Raw genomic sequence first — 20,645 nt, forward strand, 5'->3', positions numbered from 1 at the left:
GGCGAGTAATGCCGAGAAGAAGACCTATGACATGAAAGAGTGTGCCCCTAACACCGAAGGCTCCCAACACCCATGGAAGAATAAATGCACCTTGATCCTCAAGGATAAGATGAAATTTAAGTGAGGTAGGAAAATCGTGGAGAGCTTCACACCCTTGAACACTCGCCGCGAGCAAATGTGGCAAGAGGCTCTCCACTTGAATGACATTCATATGCCTGCAACTCAAAAAGTTGAGGTCAATGGGCCTGAGCCTAGAAGATGGTGAAAATTCCACAAGGTTAAAGGGAATCACATTGAATATTTCTACCACCTTAAAAAGGAGATAGAGTGCATGATATAGAGGGCTACCTCAATAAATACGTTCAACAAGACTCCTCCAAGAGGCCAGGCGGATCGACTCTCATAGGCGCGATGATGCTGAAATCCCTAGACCAATAAAGGGAAAGAAGTTACCTAAGGAAGAAGGTGATAAGTCTATACGCCACACCCTCATTACTATTTCATGAGGATTTACTAGGGGCGGAGAGACAAGTTCCGCCCGACGAAAATATTCTTGCTAGATATTAATTATAGAAGACCTGTCCACAAATTTGGAGGCGAGACGAAAAACCAGAGGTCAAGATTTCTTTCTCAGAAAAAGACATGTCATATGTAACACCCCAAATAAAGTAAAAGAATTATTTAATTAAGTTAATAATATATTTAATAATTTAATTAAATAAATTGAATTATTGGATTATTATTATTATTGTGGAATAATAATTATTATTGGAAAATATATAAGTGGAATAAGAGAAAAGGTTTTCATTTTTGGAAAAGGTTTTTACGTGAAAACTGAGAAGCTGCAGAGAAGAGGAAAAGGGCAAGAGAAGGAGCTGTAGAGCAAAGGTTGGAGAACGGAAAAAGCTTGAAGCTCGAAGAGTTGCCGGATTGTTAAGGTAAGGGGGGTTTATCGTCGTTTAATGGGTATTATCGATTAACATGTAATGGGTAGTGATAAGCCGTCGATTGACCCTAATTGGGATTTAGAATGCTGAGAAATTATGTTGAATAAGTTGTATTAAAGCTGAAATTGAATTTGTGTTTGAGTGTATTGTGCATTTCTGAGCGTATAGCTTTTTACGGAAGTTGAATCGGAGGTCCGGAAGTCCTCCAACGGCGGAAAATGCGGAAACTCTGCATTCTGCCTTGTGTTAGCGCAGGAACTGCTGTTTCGCCTGCGTTAACCGGTTAACCCAGGGTGTTAACCGGTTAACACTGTTATAAATTGTGAAAAATGTTGAGTTTTGCCTGCGTTAACCGGTTAACCTATAGCGTTAACCGGTTAACACTGTTGCGTTTTGCCTGGAAGTGTAATTTTCCTGCGTTAACCGGTTAACCTATAGCGTTAACCGGTTAACACTGTTGCAGTATGTAAAAATGGTTGATTTTTATGATGTAAGTGTAATTGGTGATTGGCCTATTGTATCCAATTGTGATAAATAAATTCGTGGAGTCCATGTTGTGAAATGTTGATGCAAATATGTTGATAAGTTGTTTTGTGGAAAATATTAAGTTGTAGGCTGATGAGCCAAAGTTGAATACAAGTTGTTTTGTTGAAAATGCTGAGTTGTAGGCTGATGAGCCAAAGTTGATTTTTAAGTTGTTGTTGCTGAAAAAGCTGTTATGTTGTCGTTGTTATTATGTTGTTGAACTTTCAAGTCGTACATGCCATATACATTCATATGCATTAAGTCGGGGCTTTTGCTCACACCATGTTGGCCTGGATTGGCAAAATTATGGGGCTTTTGCTCACACCACGTTGGCCTGGATTGGCAAAATTATGGGGCTTTTGCTCACACCACGTTGGCCTGGATTGGCAAAAATTTTAAGTTGAAAGTTGAAGGCTTATGCCTTGATGCCCACTAAACTGGCAATGATTTTAAGTTGGGAGTTTTACTCCAAATGGTACCACATGCATGAAGAGTCGAGTCTCATTTGAGTTGCATTTACGTTGTGTTTGAATATGATGTTGAGTTGAATATGCTGCTACCGAATGCATGATATGATGTGGGTGATTAACGTGTAAAGTTACTTAACATAACATGATGATTTATAATATTTGTTATATCGATTGAGGAACTCACCCTTACAGTTATATTTTTCAGGTAACGAGCAGTGAGTTGAGTAGAAGCTAGTGCTTGAAGTCTAGAGTGGTTTTAGTGGGTCATGCTCTGATAGATGTAACATCGGGACGGGATGTTTTATTTGTTGAATAAATGTTAATTTTAAGATATTACAGATGTTGAATGTTTCTATCCGCTGCGAATTTTTAAAGAAGTGTTTATGTTGAATTAAATAATGAGCATGACTGATTTTTACGGTGAATTATGTGAAGTATTATGTGACACCCTTGGTGCATGATTACTCTGATATTGATTTATATGCTGTTGTTTTAATTAAATATTTGGGGTATTTAGAAGGGTGTTACATTAGTGGTATCAGAGCAGGTCGGTCTGTCCGGCCAGTTGTCGTGTCGTTACTGTCTAACAATTGTGTAATTGTTACTAATCTAACTTAAGTTGTGTTGTATTGATAAGTTGAAATGGCTGGAAGGAATGACGCTGCAATGGCTGCCGCAATGCAAGCAATGGCACAAGCTGTGCAGAACTTGCCAAATGCTGGTGGTGATGCTGGATCACGTAGCTTGGCGACTTTTCAGAGAGAGAATCCGCCGGTGTTTAAAGGGAAGCATGATCCAGATGCAGCCTTGGGATGGTTGAAAGAGATTGAGAGAATCTTCCGTGTTATGGATTGCACTCCAGCTCAGAAGGTTCGGTATGGTACTCACATGCTAGCAGTCGAAGCTGATGACTGGTGGCTAGAGACTCACGAGAGATTGACCGCGGCAGGTGAAGTCATTACTTGGGATGTATTCCGTAGGGAATTTCTGAGGAAGTATTATCCGGAAGATGTCCGTGGTAAGAAGGAAATTGAATTCCTTGAGCTGAAGCAAGGAAACATGTTTGTCACTGATTATGCTGCGAAATTTGTGGAGTTGTCCAAATTTTATCCTCATTACACTGGTGCTGGTGCTGAATTTTCAAAGTGCATCAAGTTTGAAAATGGATTGCGCTCTGAGATTAAGAAGGCTGTTGGGTATCAGAAGATACGCATTTTCACTGAGTTGGTTGATAGCTGCAGGATATTTGAAGAGGACAATAATGCTCATTACAAGATTGTCAGTGATCGCAGAGGCAAGCAACATCAAAACCGTGGCAAGCCGTATGATGTTCCAGCTGGAAAGGGGAGACAAAGAGCTGCTCCGGCTCAGAGAGCTAGTGGGGGAGGTGCTCCTGCTGGTATAGTTTGCTTCAAATGTGGTCAAGCTGGTCATAAGAGTAATGTATGCACTGCTGAAGTAAAGAGGTGTTTTCGCTGTGGTAAGATTGGTCATGCAGTAGCTGATTGCAAGCACAAAGAAGTGATTTGTTTTAATTGTGGCGAAGAAGGGCATATTGGAAGTCAGTGTCAGAAGCCGAAGAAAGGGAATCAGTCAGGAGGCAAGGTCTTTGCTTTATCGGGTTCTGAGACTTCTGCAGATGATCGTTTGATCCGAGGTACGTGTTATATTAATGGCTTTCCTCTTGTAGCTATTATTGACACAGGTGCGACTCATTCCTTTATATCTTTGGATTGTGCTGTGAAACTTAAGTTAGAGATATCTGAGATGTTTGGTAGTATGGTAATTGATACTCCTGCGAAGGGTTCAGTGACTACTACTTCGGTTTGTTTAAATTGTCCTTTGAGCATTTTTGGTAGAGACTTTGGGATGGACCTAGTGTGTCTTCCACTAGTGCAGATTGATGTTATTCTGGGTATGAACTGGTTGGTGTTTAACCGAGTTTCTATCAATTGTTTTGATAAGACTGTGATATTTCCTGAGAGTGAGGAAGGAAAGAGTTTGTTTCTATCAGCGAGACAAGTGGATGAGGAAGTAGCTGATGGGGCAGAGTTGTTTATGCTGTTAGCGACTTTGGAGGCTAAAGATAAACTGATGATTTGCGATCTAGCCGTGGTGTGTGATTTTCCTGATGTGTTTCCAGAAGAAGTGAATGAATTACCACCAGAACGTGAAGTGGAGTTCTCGATTGATTTGGTACCTGGTACTAGACCGATATCGATGGCTCCGTATCGTATGTCTGCAGTTGAGTTAACTGAATTGAAGAGTCAGTTGGAAGATCTGTTGGATAAGAAATTTATTCGTCCGAGTGTGTCACCGTGGGGTGCACCAGTGCTATTGGTTAAGAAGAAAGAAGGTACTATGAGGTTGTGTGTGGACTACAGGCAACTGAATAAAGTAACGATCAAGAATCGGTATCCTTTGCCGAGGATTGATGATTTGATGGATCAGTTGGTTGGTGCAAGTGTGTTCAGTAAAATAGATTTGAGATCTGGGTATCATCAGATCCGTGTGAAAACAGAGGATATTCAGAAGACTGCTTTCAGAACAAGGTATGGACATTATGAGTATTCTGTAATGCCTTTTGGTGTGACTAATGCGCCTGGAGTATTTATGGAGTATATGAATAGGATTTTCCATCCGTATCTAGACAAGTTTGTTGTGGTGTTTATTGATGACATTTTGGTGTATTCGAAATCTGAAGAAGAGCATGCTGAGCATTTGAAAGTGGTTTTAGAAGTTCTACGAGAAAAGAAGTTATTTGCTAAACTGTCTAAATGTGAATTTTGGTTAGAAGAGGTGAGTTTTCTTGGTCATGTGATTTCAAGAGGTGGCGTTGCTGTTGATCCTTCTAAGATAGAAGCGATATCTAAATGGGAAGCTCCGAAGTCTGTTGCTGAGATTCGAAGTTTCCTTGGTTTGGCTGGTTATTATAGGAAGTTCATTGAGGGATTTTCCAAGTTGGCGTTACCGTTGACGATGTTGACTAGAAAGGGGCAAGCGTTTGTTTGGGACTCAAAATGTGAAGAAGGTTTCCAAGAGCTAAAGAGAAGGTTGACTACTGCTCCTATTCTGATATTACCGAGTCCGTCGGAACCATTTGAGGTTTACTGTGATGCTTCATTGTTGGGTTTGGGTGGCGTGTTGATGCAGAATAAGCAGGTTATAGCTTATGCTTCAAGACAGCTGAGGGTTCATGAGAGGAACTATCCGACGCACGATTTAGAGTTGGCAGCTGTGGTGTTTGTTCTGAAGTTATGGAGACATTACTTGTACGGGTCAAGATTTGAGGTTTTCAGTGACCATAAAAGTTTAAAGTATTTGTTTGATCAGAAAGAGCTGAATATGAGGCAGAGAAGATGGTTAGAGTTTCTGAAGGATTATGACTTTGGGTTGAATTACCATCCGGGTAAAGCAAACGTAGTGGCTGATGCATTGAGTCGGAAATCATTACATATGTCTATGTTAATGGTTAAGGAATTGGATTTGATTGAGCAGTTTAGAGACTTGAGTTTGGTGTGTGAGAGTACTCACAATAGTGTTAAATTGGGAATGTTGAAGTTGACAAGTGGTATTCTGGATGAGATCAGAGAGGGCCAGAAATCTGATATGCTTTTGGTTGATAAGTTGACTCTAGTGAATCAAGGTCAAGGTGGCGAATTCAGAGTTGATGAGAATGGTATTTTGAAGTTTGGTAGTCGGGTGTGTATTCCGGATGTTACCGAGCTTAAGAAGAGTATTCTTGAAGAAGGACATCGTAGTGGGTTGAGTATTCATCCTGGAGCCACGAAGATGTATCATGATTTGAAGAAGTTATTTTGGTGGCCAGGAATGAAAAGAGAAATCGCGAGCTTTGTTTATTCTTGTTTGACTTGTCAGAAGTCAAAGATTGAGCATCAGAAGCCGTCTGGGCTAATGCAACCGTTGGCTATTCCAGAGTGGAAGTGGGATAGTATTAGTATGGATTTTGTTTCTGGTTTACCGAGGACAATTAAGAATTTTGAAGCTATTTGGGTGATTGTTGACAGATTAACAAAGTCGGCTCATTTCATTCCGATTAGAATGGATTATCCGTTAGAAAAATTGGCTGAGTTGTATATTGAGAAGATTGTAAGTTTGCATGGTATTCCGTCGAGTATTGTTTCGGACAGAGATCCTAGATTTACATCGAAGTTCTGGGAAGGTTTGCAGAGAGCTTTGGGAACTAAGCTGAGATTGAGTTCTGCATATCATCCGCAGACTGACGGTCAGACTGAGAGGACGATTCAGTCATTAGAGGATCTTTTGAGAGCTTGTGTTTTGGAAAAGGGAGGTAGTTGGGATTGTTATTTACCTTTGATTGAGTTTACCTACAACAATAGTTTTCATTCGAGCATTGGTATGGCGCCGTTTGAAGCTTTGTATGGTAGGAGATGTCGGACACCGTTATGTTGGTGTGAGTCCGGTGAGAGTGCTGTGGTCGGACCGGAAATTGTTCAACAAACTATGGAAAAGATTAAGATGATTCAGGAGAAGATGAGAATTGCTCAGAGTCGTCAGAAGAGTTATCATGATAAGAGGAGGAAGTCACTTGAGTTTCAAGAGGGAGATCATGTGTTCCTTCGTGTTACTCCGATAACAGGTGTTGGTCGGGCTTTGAAGTCGAAGAAGTTGACACCTCGATTTATTGGTCCTTATCAGGTTTTAGAGAGGATAGGAGAGGTAGCCTATCGTGTCGCTTTACCGCCGTCACTTGCGAATTTGCATGAGGTTTTTCATGTGTCTCAGTTGAGGAGGTACATTCATGATCCGTCGCATGTAGTCCAAGTAGATGATGTACAGGTGAGAGATAACCTGACTGTTGAAACATCACCTATGAGGATCGAGGATCGAGAGTTGAAGCAGTTGCGGGGTAAAAAGATTGCCTTGGTGAAGGTAGCTTGGGGAGGACCAGCAGGTGGCAATGTGACTTGGGAACCGGAGAGTCAGATGAAGGAGTCCTATCCAGAGTTATTTGCTTGAGGTATGTTTTCGAGGACGAAAACTCTTTTAGTGGGGGAGAGTTGTAACACCCCAAATAAAGTAAAAGAATTATTTAATTAAGTTAATAATATATTTAATAATTTAATTAAATAAATTGAATTATTGGATTATTATTATTATTGTGGAATAATAATTATTATTGGAAAATATATAAGTGGAATAAGAGAAAAGGTTTTCATTTTTGGAAAAGGTTTTTACGTGAAAACTGAGAAGCTGCAGAGAAGAGGAAAGGGGCAAGAGAAGGAGCTGTAGAGCAAAGGTTGGAGAACGGAAAAAGCTTGAAGCTCGAAGAGTTGCCGGATTGTTAAGGTAAGGGGGGTTTATCGTCGTTTAATGGGTATTATCGATTAACATGTAATGGGTAGTGATAAGCCGTCGATTGACCCTAATTGGGATTTAGAATGCTGAGAAATTATGTTGAATAAGTTGTATTAAAGCTGAAATTGAATTTGTGTTTGAGTGTATTGTGCATTTCTGAGCGTATAGCTTTTTACGGAAGTTGAATCGGAGGTCCGGAAGTCCTCCAACGGCGGAAAATGCGGAAACTCTGCATTCTGCCTTGTGTTAGCGCAGGAACTGCTGTTTCGCCTGCGTTAACCGGTTAACCCAGGGTGTTAACCGGTTAACACTGTTATAAATTGTGAAAAATGTTGAGTATTGCCTGCGTTAACCGGTTAACCTATAGCGTTAACCGGTTAACACTGTTGCGTTTTGCCTGGAAGTGTAATTTTCCTGCGTTAACCGGTTAACCTATAGCGTTAACCGGTTAACACTGTTGCAGTATGTAAAAATGGTTGATTTTTATGATGTAAGTGTAATTGGTGATTGGCCTATTGTATCCAATTGTGATAAATAAATTCGTGGAGTCCATGTTGTGAAATGTTGATGCAAATATGTTGATAAGTTGTTTTGTGGAAAATATTAAGTTGTAGGCTGATGAGCCAAAGTTGAATACAAGTTGTTTTGTTGAAAATGCTGAGTTGTAGGCTGATGAGCCAAAGTTGATTTTTAAGTTGTTGTTGCTGAAAAAGCTGTTATGTTGTCGTTGTTATTATGTTGTTGAACTTTCAAGTCGTACATGCCATATACATTCATATGCATTAAGTCGGGGCTTTTGCTCACACCACGTTGGCCTGGATTGGCAAAATTATGGGGCTTTTGCTCACACCACGTTGGCCTGGATTGGCAAAATTATGGGGCTTTTGCTCACACCACGTTGGCCTGGATTGGCAAAAATTTTAAGTTGAAAGTTGAAGGCTTATGCCTTGATGCCCACTAAACTGGCAATGATTTTAAGTTGGGAGTTTTACTCCAAATGGTACCACATGCATGAAGAGTCGAGTCTCATTTGAGTTGCATTTACGTTGTGTTTGAATATGATGTTGAGTTGAATATGCTGCTACCGAATGCATGATATGATGTGGGTGATTAACGTGTAAAGTTACTTAACATAACATGATGATTTATAATATTTGTTATATCGATTGAGGAACTCACCCTTACAGTTATATTTTTCAGGTAACGAGCAGTGAGTTGAGTAGAAGCTAGTGCTTGAAGTCTAGAGTGGTTTTAGTGGGTCATGCTCTGATAGATGTAACATCGGGACGGGATGTTTTATTTGTTGAATAAATGTTAATTTTAAGATATTACAGATGTTGAATGTTTCTATCCGCTGCGAATTTTTAAAGAAGTGTTTATGTTGAATTAAATAATGAGCATGACTGATTTTTACGGTGAATTATGTGAAGTATTATGTGACACCCTTGGTGCATGATTACTCTGATATTGATTTATATGCTGTTGTTTTAATTAAATATTTGGGGTATTTAGAAGGGTGTTACATCATACATCCATACCCAGAACGACGACCCCATGGTAATTATTATAAAGTGTGATGAATTGGACATTAGAAGAGTGTCGGTACATCACGAAAGCTCTATAGATATCCTCTACTGGGATATGTTTGAAATGTTCCTCTTTGACCTAGATGATCTAAAAGTATTCAAGGGGTCAGTGATTGGGTTTTATGTGGAGTAAATACAATAAAAAGGTTACATAATAGTGAAAACCACATTTGGGGTAAAGGAACAATACAAAGAGAACAAGGTCAGGTATTTGGTTATAGACTCCCCCTTTGTTGGACTTATGACTCAACACTCAATAAGGGGTGAATTATGAGTTTCAGGAAGACAATAGTTTGACAAAGTCTATTTATCATTTTCAAAGTTTAAAAACATTTTGAAATATAGTTTTTAAAATGGCAATCGAAAATAAATATGCAAAAAATAAAGAGTTAAGGGTAAGAGAAATAACAAAAGAGGTTCGCTCAAAATGAAAAAAAAAACCAATCCTTTCCCTAGGAATTGATTTTAAGAGTATTAAGTCATTCTTAATATATTTTATTAGGTTGAACTCTCGAACCTCCTTATACAAGGAAAATTGAATTTTCAGGCTAATTTCTAAACAAACAACGAACAACGGAAAGAAGTGGTTAGTTTTCCTTCTGAATAGCGGATTGAAGCGGTTATTCTTCTTTCGAAACGGAAGATTGAAGAAGTTAGTATGCTTTCAAACACCAACTTAAAGCGGTTAGTCCCCAAGCTAAGCCGAGATTTTCTATAGACTTATCTCGAACCAAGGTTAGAATTTGAATCCGGCTAAATTCACAAACCGAACTAAGGTTTTGACCAGACTAACCATGAAGTACTAAGATTTTAAATCGGGATAATATCGAACCAAAGAAAGCTTTTTACCAAGCTAAGCTTATGATCCAAACCACGATTTTTACCATGATAACCACAAACCAAATTGAGATTTTGAACTAGGCTGATATGGAACCAAAGAAAGCTTTTGATAGGGCTAAGCTTACGAACTGAAATGACAACTTAGAACATAAATCCATGAACCAAAGCTTTTACCGGGTTTAGCTTCGAACCCAAACTAACACTCCGTTATGGATAAATTATTCAACAAAGATAAAAATATTCCTTGATGAATTTATAATTATACCCCTTCTAAAATACAAAAACTCCTCATTCTAACCACTTTATGCTTGACTTTAGTTTTTGTCATCATTAAACACATAGTTGTCATCATTAAAATTAGTTGTCCTTATTAAGGCATGTCTCTCTAGAATTAACCTGTAAAACAAGGTTCCATAAACATTGTAAGAACTCTCATTGTCGATAAAGATCCCTGAGTCATTTTATATACTAGTAGTTATGATTAGTGGAAGTGTCGCAATAGGAGCTCCATCCACTTTCTCGCTGTCTCGAAACCTTAGAACAAGTTTGCCTTCTTCCTGCCTTTCAGTTACTACTGACGGTCTTGAAGAGTTTCACACTAGATGCTCATTATTCCCCTCTCTCTTGCTAAGCGATCCAACATTAATTATAGAAGCGACAATGTAAAGGGATGATCTTGGAATCAATAGACCAATGGTGACTTCAGGAGATGGATTAAACATCATTGTCTTCTTTTGAGTGAAATCATAGTTGTGATTTGTCACATTGGAATCAGAAGAATCTGATTGTGGAAATTTGTGAGTATTACACGCCAATTCCCATAAAAAACGTCATTATTCCGTACAAGAACATGAAATAAGTGGAGATCGAATGAAATAGAGTTCTGATGCGGTGGCGTGAGCTTCTAGTACGACGGAGTGAGGGTGGACCTGCAAGATTAACACTCCAACGCTCAAGACAATGAATTTGCGAGAAATTAGTAGTTTGAGTGTGAATGAGAAAATACTTGAAATGACGCTTATTGTACTTTATACAGTGTAAAACTGTCCCCGAGTGATTCCGCGTCTTACACGTGAACCGTCTGATTGTATTTGAAGGTAAGCAATCATTCGAAAGTGAGGACCAAGTGTCGGTCCCGTGATTGTGAGTACCCTAAATCCTCCACTTCTTAGTGAGCACGCTCTTAGACTAAGCTTCATCATGGTCGTCTTTCCTACCCCTAATTCTGTTGTCGGTTCGAAAGAGTAAAACTTAAGATTTTTCGGAGGTAATGTCAAACTTACACACACACACACACACACACACACACACACACACATATATATATATATATATATATATATATATATATATATATATATATATATATATATATATATATATATATATATATATATATATATATATATATATTCTAATAATAAACAATAAAAATAATAATATTTTGGGTGACGACATCATATAATTAAATGAAAGATATATGACAAAATAGTTGTGATAAATGAACATAAGATAACTGCCACCACCATAGACCATACGGGCCAATGAATGCATCTTTCAAGTGCATTGTTTCATTTTTTTCCCTTGAAAAAATAATATCAAACATAACTAGATTAATTTTATTTTTGTCTGTTTCACTTATCCATAATGTTATCCAATTTATCATTCTTAGAATTTCAAATCACAGTAGCGTAATCAACAAGCATTACCTGAAGCTATATAAGTTGAGGACATTGATCAAGATTTTGCATGAGCTTCACTTAGTTGTGTGTAAGTTATTAGAAGTAATTCATATTTATTAGTTGTACTATTTTCTTAGCCCTTAAGTTTGTTAGAGGGTATTTTAGTATTTTATCCTATTCTAGTAACCCTAGTTTTAGCTTATAAATAGGGTGGCAATCATTGTAACTTTTATCATGTTTTGTAGCCGTCATTCTCTCAATAGAATATTTCTGTTCATCATTTATTCTACCTTTGCACCAACAAATGGTATCAGAGCTTCGGTTCGGATTCATTGGGAAACACGGGAAACACGAGTGAACGTGAGGTCTTGTGTGTTTGATTTTGATTCATAGATTCGTGTTGAATCTTGAACAAAATCTGATCAGAATTTTAATTCTGTGGGTTGGGAAACACTGTGTGAGAAATCTGAGTGTACTGTGCAAGGTAGAAAGATGAACGGAAACGGCAACATGAACACCAAACTTCCAGTATTTGACGGTAAAAACTGGAATCGTTGGATGATCCAAATGCGTGTACTGTTCGGTGCTCAAGATGTTCTAGATCTTGTCACTGATGGTTATGTTCCGGTAGCAGCACATGCGACGGATGAACAGAAAAACGCGCAGAAGGAAGTAAGGAAGAAGGATCAGAAAGCATTGTTCTTCATTCATCAATGTGTTGATGTAAATGTGATTGAGAAGATTGCAGATTCAATGACAGCAAAGGCTGCGTGGGACACACTGGTTAGATGTTATGGTGGTGACGCATCAGTGAAGAAGGTGAAGCTTCAGTCCTTGAGAAAGCAATATGAGAATCTCAACATGAAGAATAATGAGAAAGTTTCTGAATACATCTCCAGAGTGATTCTGATCACTAATGAGATGAAAGCGTGTGGAGAAACTCTTTCTGAAGAAACAATCATGGAGAAGGTATTGAGATACCTTACCTCTCAATTTGATTACATTGTGGTAGCAATAGAACATTCCAAATATCTGAGCACCATGAGAATTGAAGAGCTGCAGAGCAGTCTAGAAGCGCAAGAGTTGCGTTTGACTGAGAGAACTTCTGAAAGGGAAGTAGAGCAGCAGGCTCTGAAAGCAACTTCTGATAGAAGGTATCAGAAGCAGTCAGAAGCCATGAGAAGATCTGATGGTGGTCAGAAGTCAGAAAGTTCAACCTCTGATAGACAAAAGAATGCTCAGAAGGGAAAAGAGAAGTATGACAAGAAGAAGATCCAATGTTACTGTTGTAAGAAGTTTGGTCACTTTGCTAGAGACTGTTGGTCAAACAAGGAGAGAAAATCAGAAGAAGCAAATATAGCCAGAAGTTCTGATGACGAATCTGTGCTATTGATGGCCTCTGAATCTGATGATATGGATCTGATAGACTGGTGGTATATGGACACTGGCTGTTCAAATCATCTTATTGGAAACAAGAAATGGCTGGTTGACTTTGACTCTGAAAAGAGGACAAAGATCAGATGTGCTGATGACAAATATCTTAATGTAGAAGGTATGGGAAATGTCAGAGTGATTCTGAACAATGGGAAAACATCATTGATTCAGAACGTGTGGTATGTACCTGGCATCAGAAGCAATCTGATGAGTGTGGGACAATTAATTGAGAAAGGTTTTTCAGTTACCATGAAGGACAATCTTCTGAAGCTGTATGACTGCAATCAGAAGTTGATTATGGAGTCAGAACAGGGAAGGAATAGAACATTCAAAGTGAATGTCAGAACTGCGGACTCAGAATGTCTTAGTGCAATAAGTGCTGAGAAGGAGAGTGAGCTGTGGCACAGAAGATTTGGTCATTTGAATTTCAGAAGCTTAAAACATCTGAATTCAAAGAAGTTGGTACATGGAATTCCTGTAATTAAGAAGCCTGAAAAGTCATGCAAAGTTTGCATGGAAGGAAAACAACCACGATTGCCATTTGCGTCAGAAACTGCTCCAAGAGCAAAACATGCATTGGGAGTTGTACATTCTGATGTGTGTGGTCCATTTCCAGTAGCATCGATTGGAGGGAATAAATACTTTGTGTTATTTGTTGATGAATTCACAAGAATGACATGGGTATCCCTTATTAAGTTTAAACACGAGGTGTTTGATGAATTCAAGAAGTTCAGAATGAAGGCTGAGAATCAGAGTGGTCAGAAGTTGAAGATTCTTAGAACTGACGGTGGAGGTGAGTATAACTCCAAAGAGTTCCAGAAGTTCTGTGAGGAGAATGGAATTGAGCATGAGGTTACTGCTCCTTATACCCCTCAACACAATGGTCTTGCTGAAAGAAGAAACCGCACTTTGCTTGATATGGTGAGAAGCATGCTAAAGGAGAAGAAACTTCCTCAGAAGCTCTGGGGAGAAGCTGTTGCCACTGCAACGTATGTACTCAATCGATGTCCTACGAAGAAGTTGAAGGAAATAGTTCCAATACAGAAGTGGACTGGAGATAAGCAAAGTGTTAGTCATCTGAAGGTGTTTGGTTCTGTTTGCTATAAACATGTTCCAGAAACTAGAAGACAGAAGCTGGATGATAGAAGCAAAATGATGATTCTGATAGGGTACCACAGTACAGGTGCATACAAGCTCTATTGTCCAGAAACCAATAAAATTGAATTCAGCAGAGATGTGATTGTGAAGGAATCAAAATTTTGGAATTGGGATAAGTCTCAATCTAATTCTGATGTTAGAACTTCTGAAGAAAGGTCAGAGTTAAGAAATTCTGAAGTTGGAGTAAACTCTGACGTTGATTCTGATAGTGATTCTGACTCTGGAGAAGACTCAGAAGATGAAGGTGACTCTGATGATCCAGACTCTGATGACCCAGACTCTGATGGTAATCCAGATTCTGGTGGCAATTCAGACTCTGGAAATATGTCAGCCCCTGAAGATGGTCAAAGCTCTGGAGGAAGTCAACCATCTGAAGCTAGAAACTCTGAAGCTCAAGACTCTGAACAAGTTCAGAGACCACAAAGAATCAGAAACATCCCCAGAAGATATGCAGAATTTGACATGCTGCAAGACATTGAAGTAGACTCTGAAGGAGAAGTTATTCAGTGTGCCATGTTAGTAGACTCTGAACTCATAAGTACAAAAGAGGCTCTTAAGCAGAAGCTCTGGCTGAAGGCCATGAAAGAAGAACTTGATGCTATAGAGAGAAACAAGACTTGGAAGCTGACAGAACTTCCAAAAGACAAGAAAGCCATCAACGTCAGATGGGTTTTCAAGCAGAAGTTAAAGCCAGATGGTTCAATTGGCAAACATAAAGCAAGGTTGGTAGCCAGAGGATTTCTACATAAACCTGGGCTGGATTACTCTGAAGTGTTTGCACCTGTAGCAAGACATGAAACAATCAGAATGGTGATTGCAATAGCTACTAACAGGAATTGGCCTCTGATGCATTTAGATGTAAAATCTGCATTTCTGAACGGTCCATTAGAAGAAGAAGTTTACGTGTTACAACCTCCTGGATTTGTGAAAAAGAATCAGGAAGGGATGGTGTACAGATTATACAAAGCTCTATATGGATTGAAACAAGCGCCCAGAGCTTGGAATCAGAAGATTGATTCATTTTTCAAGAAGCAAGGCTTTCAGAAATGTGAGATGGAGTACGGTGTCTATGTTCAGCATACTTCTGAAGGAAATATGACTCTGGTATGTTTATATGTTAATGATATACTACTGACTGGAAGTTCTGAACAGGAGATAGCCAAGTTCAAGAAAGTTCTGATGAATGAATTCAAAATGACTGATCTAGGCAAAATGACATACTTTCTAGGGATGGAGTTCAGATACTCTGAGAAAGGTATTATTTTGCATCAGCTCAAGTATGAATTAGAACTTCTGAAGAGATTTAATCTGAAGAATTGTAAGATTGCTGTCACACCTTCTGATACAAATCAGAAACTGGATTCTGACTCTGATGGAAAGGATGTGGACGCTACAACCTTCAAACAGTTGGTTGGTTCTCTGAGGTATTTGTGCAATACCAGACTTGATATTTGCTATTCAGTTGGGATGGTTAGTAGGTTCATGAGTAAACCTAAGTGGTCCCATTACCAAGCTGCTGTCAGGATTCTGAGGTATATCAAGGGAACTCTGAAGTATGGAGTATTATTTCCTTCTGGAAGAAATGATGAGTCAGAACTTCTGAGTTATTCAGATTCTGATTGGTGTGGAGACAAAGTTGACAGAAGAAGTACGTGTGGGTACTTATTCAAATTTCTGGGAGGTCCCATTTCTTGGTGTTCCAAGAAGCAACTTGTTGTGGCGTTGTCAACTTGTGAAGCTGAATACATTGCAGGTGTTGTTACTGCATGCCAAGCTGTGTGGATTCTGAATCTACTGCAGGATCTGAAGATTAAAGTAAACAAACCTCTGAAGCTGATGATTGACAACAAGTCTGCAATCAATCTTGCCAAAAACCCAGTGTTGCATGGGAGAAGCAAGCACATTGAGACCAAGTATCATTTTCTGAGACATCAAGTTCAGAGGGAAGTGTTAGAAGTTGTACACTGCAGCACTCAGAAATAGTTGGCAGATGTTCTGACGAAAGCTATCAAGACTGATCAATTTCTCAGATTAAGGGATGGAATTGGTGTTACAAGTTTTGATGGAATATGAATTAAGGGATGGTATTAGAAGTAATTCATATTTATTAGTTGTACTATTTTCTTAGCCCTTAAGTTTGTTAGAGGATATTTTAGTATTTTATCCTATTCTAGTAACCCTAGTTTTAGCTTATAAATAGGGTGACAATCATTGTAACTTTTATCATGTTTTGTAGCCGTCATTCTCTCAATAGAATATTTTTGTTCATCATTTATTCTACCTTTGCACCAACAATATATATATATATATATATATATATATATATATATATATATATATATATATATATATATATATATATATATATATATATATATATATATATATATATATATATATATATATATATATATATATATATATATATATATATATATATATATATATATATATATATATATATATATATATATATATATATATATATATATATATATATTCTAATAATAAACAATAAAAATAATAATATTTTGGGTGACGACATCATATAATTAAATGAAAGATATATGACAAAATAGTTGTGATAAATGAACATAAGATAACTGCCACCACCATAGACCATACGGGCCAATGAATGCATCTTTCAAGTGCATTGTTTCATTTTTTTCCCTTGAAAAAATAATATCAAACATAACTAGATTAATTTTATTTTTGTCTGTTTCACTTATCCATAATGTTATCCAATTTATCATTCTTAGAATTTCAAATCACAGTAGCGTAATCAACAAGCATTACCTGAAGCTATATAAGTTGAGGACATTGATCAAGATTTTGCATGAGCTTCACTTAGTTGTGTGTAAGTAACATCTACCGTTAAAAAAAGAAAGAGTTCAAAGTTCTAACCATGGCCTCTTCAAATTTTGTGCCTCCATCTGTAAGCTCAATACGCTGCAACTCTTTTATTCTTATTACTCTCTCTGTTCTTTATTATCAGAAAAGATATATTTTTTTAAATATATTGAATAATTAATATATCTGATCTTTATTATATACATGACCACAGCTAGCGGAAGAAGAAGCAAGATTCGAATCCGAAGTATCAGAGGTACAAGCATGGTGGAACTCTGAGAGATTCCAACTAACCAAAAGATCATATTCAGCTAAAGATGTAGTTTCCTTAAGAGGAAACCTAAGACAAACCTATGTCTCAAACGAGTTATCCAAAAAGCTCTGGAATCTTCTCAAAACTCACCAAACCAACAAAACAGCATCAAGAACATTTGGTGCACTTGATCCGGTTCAAGTCACTCAAATGGCAAAATATTTAGACACAATTTACGTCTCCGGTTGGCAGTGTTCATCCACACACACAACAACAAATGAACCCGGTCCTGATCTCGCTGATTATCCTTACGACACTGTCCCGAACAAAGTTGAACATCTTTTCTTTGCTCAACTGTATCATGACAGAAAACAAAAAGAAGAGAGGATGAATATGAGACGAGAAGAACGAGCACGGACGCCTTTTGTTGATTACTTGAGACCAATTATAGCTGACGGTGATACTGGCTTTGGCGGCACGACAGCAACTGTTAAGCTTTGTAAGCTTTTCGTCGAACGCGGTGCTGCTGGTGTTCATATCGAGGATCAATCTTCTGTGACGAAAAAATGCGGTCACATGGCGGGGAAAGTGTTGGTTGCGGTTAGTGAACATATTAACAGGCTTGTTGCTGCTAGGCTTCAGTTTGATGTTATGGGGGTTGAAACTGTTTTGGTTGCTAGAACAGACGCTGTTGCTGCTAATCTTATCCAATCGAATATCGATACTAGAGATCATCAGTTTATTTTGGGCGTGACGAATCCGAATATGAAGTGGAAGAGTTTAGTCACAGTTATGGCACAGGGATTCGCGGCTGGCAAGAGTGGATCCGAGCTTCAGGCATTGGAGGATCATTGGTTGTCGAATGCGCAACTGAAGACTTTCTCAGAAGCAGTAACGGATGCAATTAAGAATCAAAATGCTAACGAGGACGAGAAAACGAGGAAGTTGAACGAGTGGAAGCATTTTTCGAGTTACGAAAAGTGTCTTTCAATTGATGAAGGAAGGGAAATTGCTGAGAGATTAGGTGTGAGGAGCTTGTTTTGGGATTGGGACTTACCTAGAACAAGAGAAGGGTTTTACAGGTTTAAAGGCTCTGTTACCGCGGCTGTTGTTCGCGGTTGCGCTTTCGCGCCACACGCGGATCTTATATGGATGGAAACAGCGAGTCCAGATGTGGCTGAATGCACAGAGTTTGCTGAAGGGGTGAGATCAAAGCATCCAGAGATGATGCTTGGTTACAATCTTTCGCCGTCGTTTAATTGGGATGCTTCTGGCATGAGTGATGTGGAAATGAGAGATTTCATTCCTAAGATTGCTAAGTTAGGATATGTTTGGCAGTTTATAACTGTTGGTGGTTTGCATTGTAATGCATTAATCACTTCAACGTTTGCTAAGGATTTTGCTAGCAGGGGAATGTTGGCTTATGTTGAAAGGATTCAAAGAGAGGAAAGGAAGAATGGTGTTGATACACTTGCTCATCAGAAATGGGCTGGTGCTAATTACTATGATAGATACCTCAAAACTATCCAAGGAGGTGTTGCATCAACAGCGGCAATGGGGAAAGGTAAGTAAATTAGTAACAATTTAACTATAAAAAAACAAATAGAAACTCTATTTAACCACGGTTTAGGTTTAATAGTTAGAAAAAAAAATTTAGTTATAGTCAAATTTTAAACTCTTTATAATAATTCGTTGTCTTACATATCCTAAAAGATAGTCGATTCTGACAAACAAAATTTTAAATTGCAATTGTGATAGCATTGTAATCTTTGATATTATATAAAATCGCATTAAAATGTGGCTAATTTCAATGTCGGATCATCTTAAATTTATTATAATGATAATTGTTTGGAATAATTTTCTATTTTTGGAGTTTTTATTTTCTATAATTTTTTTTATAGGAGTGACTGAAGAGCAATTTAAGGAAACATGGACTAGGCCAGGAGCAGTGGGAATTGATGGAGGCAATGGCAGCATGGTGGTTGCTAAGGCCAGAATGTGAAATTTAGTAATTCACCAATTTAATAATTGGATTGAAATAAAATGTGGAATGGAATAAATGTATACTATAATAATATTATTAAATAGGCCATTAAATACAGACCAAAAACTAAAATAAAAATAGGCCATTAAATACAGACCAAAAACTAAAATAAAAATAGGCCATTAAAACATTGCTGTATTTTTTGGCTGCATAATTTCTATTATTTGCTAGATTCTTTAAACTTTCATGCCTTATGGGCTTGGGGAAAAGATGACGAGTTATTTTGTGTGTTTTTAATTTGTATCTTTAATGTAAAATTGCATACAAAATTGTATATTAATTTTATTAAAGTGTAATTCAAATTCGCATTAGTTGTATTTAATTTGTATTTGAATTTTATGTTAGACTCTGATTAGTATATAAACCAAATATGATTTGGTTTGTTAACTAACTCGGATTCATAACTGTTTTATCAAATTTGTTAGAAAGTTTGTTACAATCTCTCTCTCTCTCTCTCAATCTTCTTCCTCTTGTGCAACAATAATTGATATCTAGAGCTCCGGTTCAGATCCACGAGAAACACGAGTCAACGTGAGTTGAAATCCGAAATCGTAACAGAAATGATTTCGTGATTCTAAGGGATTGGGAAACACGAGTGTTTGGTGAGATCTGAGTGAATTCCTGCACAAGATCAAAGATGAATGGTGAAAACATTAGTTTGAACACGAAGCTTCCAGTCTTTGATAGAAAGAATTGAACTCGATGGATGATTCAGATGCGTGTGTTGTTTGGTGCTCAAGATGTTCTTGATCTTGTTAATGATGGTTATGCATTTGTTGTAGCAGATATAACTGAAGCACAAAGGAACATGTATAGAGAGTTGAGAAAGAAGGATCATAAAGCTCTGTTTTATATCCATCAATGTGTGAATTTGAATGTGTTTGAAAAGATCGCTAATTCAGCAACAATGAAGGTTGCGTGAGACATACCGATATGTTGCTATGAATGTGATGCATCAGTGAAGAAGGTGAATCTCCAGTCTCTATGTAAGTCGTATGAAAATTTCAACATGAAGAACAATGAGAACGTACCAAATTACATCTCCGTAGTGATTCTGATCACAAATAAGATAAAATCTTGTGGAGAGTCTTCTCTCTGAACAAGTAATCATTGAGAAGGTATTGAGATCAATTACTCCTCAGTTTGATTACATTGTTGTAGCAACTGAACATTCTAAGGATCTGAGCACCATGAGAATTGAAGAGTTGCAAATCAGTCTAGAGGCACAAGAATTGCATCTAACTGAGAGAACCTCTAAAAGGGAGGTAGAGCAGGCTCTAAAGGCGTGTTCTTGTAAGAAGAATCAAAACCAATCTTGGTCAGAGACAAAGAAAAGACATGGTGATGGTTATCAGACGTCAGAAGTCTCCAACTCTGATGAGAAAAAATATCAAAAGGAAAAGGAGAAGTTTGTCAAGAAGAAAGTTCAATGCTACTGTTGTAAAACAATTGGTCACTTTACAGCTAATTGTTGGTCAAACAAGGAAAGGAAATCAGAAGAAGCAAACATAGTCAT

General features: G+C 37.8%; 1 protein-coding gene across 1 annotated transcript; it reads left to right on the forward strand.

Annotated features, from left to right (window-relative positions):
* The first annotated feature begins 16,776 nt into the window (after nt 1-16,776).
* LOC127105723 (isocitrate lyase 1) lies at nt 16,777-19,446 on the forward strand. The gene is made up of 3 exons (XM_051042923.1): nt 16,777-16,917; nt 17,047-18,649; nt 18,987-19,446. Exons 1-3 carry the CDS (start codon nt 16,888-16,890, stop codon nt 19,085-19,087), a joined length of 1,734 nt encoding a protein of 577 aa, XP_050898880.1. The 5' UTR covers nt 16,777-16,887; the 3' UTR covers nt 19,088-19,446.
* The last annotated feature ends 1,199 nt before the right edge of the window (nt 19,447-20,645 follow it).

The sequence above is a fragment of the Lathyrus oleraceus genome, chromosome 7, assembly GCF_024323335.1.
Source record: "Lathyrus oleraceus cultivar Zhongwan6 chromosome 7, CAAS_Psat_ZW6_1.0, whole genome shotgun sequence".
Classification (NCBI taxonomy): Eukaryota; Viridiplantae; Streptophyta; class Magnoliopsida; order Fabales; family Fabaceae; genus Lathyrus; species Lathyrus oleraceus.